The sequence below is a fragment of the Prosopis cineraria genome, unplaced genomic scaffold, assembly GCF_029017545.1.
Source record: "Prosopis cineraria cultivar Desert tree isolate PC_DT_omini unplaced genomic scaffold, ASM2901754v1 PC6, whole genome shotgun sequence".
Taxonomy (NCBI): Eukaryota; Viridiplantae; Streptophyta; class Magnoliopsida; order Fabales; family Fabaceae; genus Prosopis; species Prosopis cineraria.
Window position 1 is genome coordinate 9479741 of NW_026555337.1, and position 8141 is coordinate 9487881.

The following is an 8141-nucleotide window of genomic DNA, read 5'->3' on the forward strand; positions in this document are numbered from 1 at the left end:
AAATACATTTCACTTATTATATAAAATCATTAGTTATTAATTTTTTTATTGTACTTATTAATTTATTAATATTACTTATAAATTATATTCGTTTATCAGACAATCAGTAGTAATATTAATTATTAATTTACTTAAACCTATTAATAATTTATAATTGATGTTAGTAAATTAATAAATAAAGTTAATAATTTAATAACTGATATTGCTACTCATTATTGAAAAAATAATGTTAAGTTTTATATAATTATTAATATATCAATTTACGTAATTTGCAACTTATATATATAAATTAATAAGTGAAATAAAAAAATTAATAATAAATAATTTTATATAATAAGTGAAGAGTATTTTAATTTTTTTATTATAGAAATGTTTTTAACTTTTTTTTTTCTATATTGCTTTGAAATTTTAAGATTTTTTTAAACTTACCTGAGGTTAAATGTTTACAGTGTTACTTAACTTAAATTCTCCATATGCAAAATGTCTGCAAAGCGAGAGATTGAAAATTTAGAAATCAGTATCGGAGGATATTCGAAGGCTGGACGGACATTATTGGACACTAAAACACGCAAACAGAGAGAGTCCAGAAATTCTTTGATTTCAATTTCATTCGCTCCAAGATTTGCTTCGTCCCACTTGGAAAGGAAACATTTTCTTTTGATTTCCAGGAGCAAGCAAGCCTCCCTTCCCGCCACTACGGATGCTTGGGTTACCGTCATTTCACCGTCAACGTTCCTTAATCTCACCACCACCCACTCTGTTTCCGAAGCTCACATCCAAAGCTTTCTACTTTCACAATCGATGCTTAGAGTTTGCTTCTTTGCCTCAAGTTTTGTCCCCAAACGTTTCTGGGTTCCCAAGACGTTTACTGGCGTCAAATATATCGGTTTGCTTTTCGCCCGATGATGATTTCGATGTTGAATTGGGCCGTCTGTTGGCGCTGTTGCCGGAAGAAATGCGGCAAAGGGTCAGTGAGCACCCTGAGCTACTTCAATTGATTGAAGTAGTCATGGATTTGGGAAGGAAGCCTCTCGCTAGATTTCCCTCCGGAGATTTTGTGATCTCGGACTATCCTATAACGGTTCAGGATATTGAGCATGCAACCTCCCAGGTACAGAAAACAATGCGCACTACCTGTTCGATGAATTGTCTGAAAAAAATATTGTTATCGCTATGAAGGTGAAATGACATTTTCTAAAATCAAATCATAAGTGTGCACTTGTTTTAAAATATATTACTGTTTTGTTAAAAAATATAAGACATTTTTTAAAGAGTTGGATGTTTAAAAATATAAAGTATTTTTAGTCTTTTGAGGTGTAATTATTGCTTTTTTTTTTTAAGTGCTTCTAGTGACAGTGACTTTATATTTATTAGAGGGTGTTTAATAAGAGTAAATATGAAAAGATATAGTTAATTTGAAGGTAGGTAATTATTTTATTGAGTGGTAAAATCTCTTAGATTTTTAAACGGGGGAGTATAATATAATACCTCTCATGAGTTTTGACTTACAATAGAACTGAATACTTAAGTCTTAGTTAAAATCAATTTCATGAAGGTGAAGGCACATCATCCTCGTGTAACTTTTCACACATTCCTATTTTTATACTAATCCAGTGTCCGTCGTGAAAATTGTTAGGAAATAGTCCCTTAATATCAGTTTTGACAGAATTTAATAATTTTATTTTAGTCTGAGTTTTTTTGATACGTCTTGTAATCCAGGTAGCAATTTAATTTTGTAATTAAGTTTTAGCTGGAGAAGGTAGTGTCATTTGATTTGGCCTGTCATTCTTGGGAAATGTCTTGTACTATAACCTAACATTGTTCATAACAAGATATAGATATGTTAACTGTGAATTCACTGGGACCATCTCTTTTAGGTTGGGGACTTTGCTGTTGATAATCGAGCAGGAATCAGCAGGACATTACATCGAATTAGTGCCATCAGAAATCGGAAAGGTGCAATTATTGGTCTTACTTGTCGAGTTGGCAGGGTAATATCAGGCAGTGCTAAGTTGTTGAGAGACTTGGTTCAAGATGGGGCCTCTTTGTTGCTCATTGGGCCTCCAGGAGTGGGAAAAACTACGATCACTAGGTTAGTGATTCCTTTGTCATTCCATGTCCGAGGAATTGGTTATAGTTCTAAGTAATAAAAAATAGGCAGCTGGTGGCATGCACGCTCATTTTAATTTGATTGAACAGTTACTGATTTTTTTTTTTTCCTTGTTAGCAGCTCTTTTTCCCCCCCTTTCACTTGAACTCAATGTGTATTTCACTCCATGCAGGGAAATTGCCCGGATGTTGGCAAATGATTACAGGAAGCGTGTGATGATTGTTGACACCTCCAATGAGATTGGTGGTGATGGTGATATGCCTCATGCAGGAATTGGTAGTGCTCGTCGGATGCAAGTTCCTGACTCTGAAATGCAACATAAGGTATTATTGGCTTTAACCAAAGGTTCTTGAGTCTTGGTTGTTCAGTAATGTGGAAAATGTATCTGTTTTATCAACACTGCTTGAGAATAATTGACACATCCAGGTTGGCATTATAATTTAGTGAAGGGTTGGAGCATCGTTTTTCAGCAAACATTCTTAAAAATAGTATGGAATGAAATGTTATTGCTGTGTTCGCTAAAATATTAGCTCAACAGGTTTCCAGGACTGTCCCTTTTATGTAAGATGTATTCCGTAATTCAGTTGCTCTTATCTAATATGTTGGGAGTCTTTTGTTTTTGTTTTCTCCCCATAGTGTTGTTTTTCCTTCTTATTTTTGTTACAACTTCCCGGACGAGATTTTTTAGGTGGCTGAGGTTGAGTTTTGGTTGAGATTTTCTTTTTCCTTTTCTGGGGTGGATATTCTAAACAGGATCCCCATGATTATAGATGATTTTATCCAAGGATTCTCATGTCTGTGTTTTCTTACAAAATTTTTAACACATGTTTCTGGTATTTCATTGTTCAGGTGTTGATAGAAGCAGTAGAAAATCACATGCCGCAAGTAATTGTAATTGATGAAATTGGTACAAAACTTGAAGCAATGGCTGCAAGTACAATAGCACAACGAGGGATCCAGCTTGTTGCTATAGCTCATGGAGTCACAATTGAGAATTTGATAATGAATCCCTCATTAGAGATGCTTGTTGGAGGAATACAGGTGAACTTCCTTTGTTTGAAGTGAGACGCCAAATTAAATTATTGGATAGTTTTTACCTTCTATATTTAGTACTTCAACTTGTTTATGATCTAAATGATTCAGGCACTGGCAAGGCCTGTTTGGTAAGGCTATCAGTTTGCCGTCTGTTATAATGCCTGAATAAACATTAATTCGCTAAAAGTTGTGTTTGATGATGTCTAGAGGCACATCACTATCAGTAGGCTGACAAGGACTGTCATGCTAGGAAGCTTATTGGCTGATGCTAGGCTGAAAGTGGAGGAGATAGAGGAATAATCGTCAATATACTAGTCAAGTTTAATAGTAACTAAGACCATACTTTGTGCGTAAATAAATCTACTATGTCACAGTCCAGATTTCTTTTCTTAACAGGTGCCATTGGAGCCGAAGGCCATTTGATAAATTAATGCTAATTTTTTAGATTATAGATTAAGTGCCAGACTGAAGAGAATTTTATATTGAGAAAAATTATAAATTGTTTATTATGATGCTTTTTATAGTGTTATAACAGTTTTAGCCGACCCAATTTGTTTGATACCCTATCATTTTCTTATCCTCTTTTTGAATCTTTTATATGACAATCAGACTTTGTAATTTTTTTTGTCCCTTGGTTACATTAGAGCTACTATTATTTTCTAGAGTGTGACGCTGGGGGATGAAGAGGCCAGCCGCAGGGGTCTTCAGAAGACTGTACTGGAGAGAAAAGGTCCATCAACATTCAGTTGTGCAGTTGAGATAATTTCGAAGACAGAGTTGCGGATTCACCGTAGCCTTGAAGCAACTGTAGATGCTATTCTTTCAGGTAAAACCCTTCCTTGGCAGATTAAGTTGTCCTAGTATATTGTTTGTTATTAAACTGTTTGGCTTCTTGGTGAAGGTCGCTTTCCACATGTGGACATCCGCAAGATGGATTCTCAGGAACAGGAAGAAACCATGCACGAACCTGTTACAAACAGTTCTGAAAAGAATGATGAACTTATGCTTGAAGATGGTCCAGAAATGTCTGGCGACCAAACCCGGCAAAATGAAACACTTTCTCGGTTGCCTGTTGACATGGTTGAGAATTCATGGCAACATGGATTACCATTTCGCCTTTTTTGTTACGGGGTAAGATGCCATTACTCACCAGTTTTGATGAATAAAAATTTGTAAGACCACCAAGATAGATGATTTATTTGGTTTTCTCTCCTTTCCTTTCGCTCTGTTTTTTCCCTTTCTTTACTTTGTTGAGTTATGATCTCATATAAGGCAGCTGAAGCTTTATTTACACTATAAAGAAAATTGCATTTAGGGTCAGATGACAAAGATATTGACGAATATGAGTTGCAAAGACCATAAAATTAACAAAATTAATTTTACCTCAGGAAAATGGACTGAAATGCTTTCATTTTGGCACCAGCAACGCATCTTCTTATTTTCACTTCCCTGTTGAACCACCTACCTCCAAAAAGCATTAAAGACACCATATATCCATTGAATATCAACACTATAATATGCTATACTATGTTTTCTAGCCAAACGCTGTACATCAGATTAACATTGTAATTGTCTTATTTCTAATAAACCATGCTATGGTTCTAGCTAAACACTGTAAGTTTTAGGATTTAGGATTGAAAGGGAAGAATGTGGATGAGAGAAGTGTCAACCTATTTCTTCTCGCATGAGGATTGATGTCATTAATGTGACAGTTACCTTCAACTCTTTGTATAATTTTATGCTTAGCATTAACAACACCATAGGCCCGTTGGATATTTAGTCTGAGTCTGTTTTGTGTGAAATTTAATCATTTTAACTTTCTCAAGAGACGGAAAAAAAAAATAGAACAGTAGAAATATGCAGTTCTTTAAATCTCCCAAATTTCATAGAGCATGCTCTTACATGTCAGGCCCCCCCCCCAAAAAAAAAAAAGAAATAAAGAAAAAAAAAGAAAACAGTATGTTCTTACACGCCCACAGCAAGTGAGGGAGGAGCTTACCAAAAGCATAATGCTTTCCCTTTCCCTTCCCTCCCTTTCATTTTCTCCCAGACAGACCCTGCTCTTTGTGGCTATTCTTTCAATTGTTTATTGAATATTAATTGCAATTAGATAAACTTTATTTACTGTAGATCTATTTCTCCTAGAGCGCTATCCAGCATTCTGTTTACAACTTGTTATCAATCAAAGCATAATTAGGGTACTCTTCTTTTCAGTACTTTGTATTGGCTATTTAACTTACAGAATGAGCAGTAATTCTAGATTCTGGAGGCAACAATTATGCAAGCAATTAAACAGCTGAGAATGAATGATATGGCCCTTCAATTGACTGATAATATCAGTGAGACAATGCGTTACTTGCCTTGCAATCGAAGCTTAAGAAGAATCCACGGATCCAAGCTGCTGCTAAATCTCATGATATACCCATTTATGTAACTAAGGTAATATATTGGAAAAAATATAATTTTAGGTCTCTACACTTTGCTTGAGTTTTACTGTAGGTCCTTGTACTTTTTTTCTAGTGTTCTAGGTCTGAGGGGCTTAGAACACTGAAAAACAAAATTGTAATAACTTATAGCAAAGTTAGACCCAAAGTTATGTTTTCCCTAATATGTTTTTTAAATTAAATTTTTAGTTGAATAATTATTCTGTCGTAAATTTATGCCATGGTCTATGTGTTTACTTTCTAGACAAGTTCATTGGTGCAAGTAGAAAAAGCTATATGAGCACTAGTAAGTGACTATGAAGATGGTTTAAAGGTGGTTGGATCTATAGAGAACATAAAAGTGTCAGAGAAGGTTGATGCCTTGGAGGTAATATTTATACTGTAGTTTTCTTTCAGCCATTCCATCTGACTTCTGTGGTTGCAGGTTTCATTTCTTTTTGTCTTTTTCTGTGGTGCCTAATGTGGTTTTATGTTTCATAGGGGGAGTAGTAATTCATGCTCAAAATTGTTAGGCTGTGAGATATATGTTGCTGAAACCCTAAAATCGAGTTCTAGAAATGATGACATAGAGTGGGAAACAAGAGTGCAAATATCTAGAGACCAAATCCATTGGGTTTTTCCCCCCCTTAACCATGTTGCCTTGGCTCATCTTTCTGAATTCCCTCTGTAGGTCAAGCCTTAAGGAGAACTGTACAAACTTATGGCTATTAGAATTAAGAACTTCTTTAAAGACATGGATTTTTCATGAGGGAACCAAAATAGTATAAACGTGAATATATATCATGGAAATTTTGACATGGTACTCTAAATTTAGCGCTGAAAATTGTTACATATTATTGAAACAGTAAACGATTATGAAACTTCCCGTTTTGCTCCAATGAGTCACTAGATACGAGTGAAGTAAAGAGTAGTTTCTCCTTTGTTTTTAGGAGAACATTAACTGTGCACATGTAAGATTTAATATGATAATGCGGCGAGGGAGATAGTCATGATGGTAGTAGTAATGATGTTAGCTTGGCTATAGAGTTGTTATAATTTTGTTAATGGTGGAGGTGGCAGTACTGGAACAAATGTGGTTCAGGTAGACTTGAAATTGAGTGGCAGAAAAGATGGGAACGAGCCAGTGACTACCATGCACTGTCATTGTTGCTGGTTCTTTCAAGATGCTAATCAAGCATGTTTTTTCCCGTACAAACTCTGCAATGATATTTGTTAATTTCTTATACCCTTTTACTTTGATAATATTGGCTTCTCTATACGATCAATATATGATAAAAGCTTGGGGAAGTCTGATCCTTTCCACTGTAATCACACAACACTTATTGGTGGATGCTACTGACGAAATATGACTTTGGGAAGACTCTGGTTTCCCCACAATTATAGTTTGATTGCGTCTGTAGGGGTGTGAGGGCCTGGACATGTTTGTAGATTGATACATTGATGAAAACATATTGTGACACCTACAAGTAGAAATTGAAAATCCCCTCCAAAAAAGAGTGAGAAATAAGGGAAAGTTTTATTTGCATGATTTATTTCAGATCTTCAGGTAGGCCTAGACCTAGGAAGGCTGGAATGATATTTCTACTGTTGAAATTGAATGCTTGTCAAATTAAATTAAAAAGAAAAAGAGAAAAGAAATGCATGCCATTAATTGTCGAGTCACTCTTTCAGGAGGCAAGAATGGCCATGGAGCTTACTGTAATCCCAAAAGGAGAACCTGTTGATCTCCTCCCAAGGTCATCTGCCATATTATCACTTCAGCTAGAACTTGCACACAAGTACCAACTAGAAGCAAGGAAAATCACCGGAGATTCTGGCGTACATCTATGCATCCTTCCAAACCATTATAGGATTGATGAAGAAAGATTAGACAGTGAAGCTTCTGATCCTGATGTTGAAGGACTTGATGAGTTTGCCTCTCCCAATGGCAGTGTCAAAGGCTCCCCTTGCAGCGTGGACAGGCTGCCCCTCCTGCCTGAGTGATTGTAAGTTTCTTAGTTGTCTGTATATCCCATTCTTATGTTGTATGGAAAATGATGTTGAAGAACCCAGAATTTATAATATTGACAAAGATTAAAAAAATATGTCTTTTAAGAATTGTAGAAAGTAGTTATCTTTGATGCATTTTAAGATTATCGCTCATGTTCTTTAAATTACGATTTGTAAATTTTTCTATACACCCTTGTAACATTCGGAAGACTAGGTTGTAAATCAAACTGGTAACTTATTTTTGTGATCCTAAAAGGGAATTTTAATTTCTTTTAACGTTCTTAGCTATCAATAATATAAGTCATGGGTCCTTAAGTGTCATTTCTCTGTATGTTATTTACTTCTGATTTAAGCAGCAGCTATTGAGCATTATGCTGAATTGTTTTTGCACTCGCGTCTCTTGATTTTGTTTTTTGAATATAGAGGAAAGACAAAAGCCAGAAAAAGTCCCAAAAAACTTAAATGATAGGACCTAAAAGCCTCCTAGTCAAATCATATCACATAATATCTGTGCACTCAGGTTCTAGTTCTAACATGATCATTTCTGTGTGTGTGTTTGATTT

General features: G+C 35.3%; 1 protein-coding gene across 9 annotated transcripts; it reads left to right on the forward strand.

The window, feature by feature from the left end:
* Nucleotides 1-511: 511 nt before the first annotated feature.
* LOC129314302 (protein SEEDLING PLASTID DEVELOPMENT 1-like) lies at nt 512-7833 on the forward strand. Of its 9 annotated transcripts, none has more exons than XR_008594068.1 (9): nt 513-1111; nt 1878-2092; nt 2283-2433; nt 2960-3151; nt 3809-3971; nt 4047-4276; nt 5406-5584; nt 5834-5956; nt 7261-7399. XR_008594068.1 is itself a non-coding variant. In XM_054957703.1 (8 exons), the coding sequence occupies exons 1-7, from the start codon at nt 701-703 to the stop codon at nt 5577-5579; spliced, it is 1536 nt and encodes a 511-aa protein (XP_054813678.1). In that variant the 5' UTR covers nt 512-700; the 3' UTR covers nt 5580-5584; nt 7261-7395. The 9 variants fall into 9 exon arrangements, 5 of the variants coding, with proteins under 5 accessions (XP_054813678.1, XP_054813683.1, XP_054813682.1 ...); XR_008594069.1 differs by having other exon boundaries at nt 5415-5584; XR_008594070.1 differs by having other exon boundaries at nt 5430-5584.
* The last annotated feature ends 308 nt before the right edge of the window (nt 7834-8141 follow it).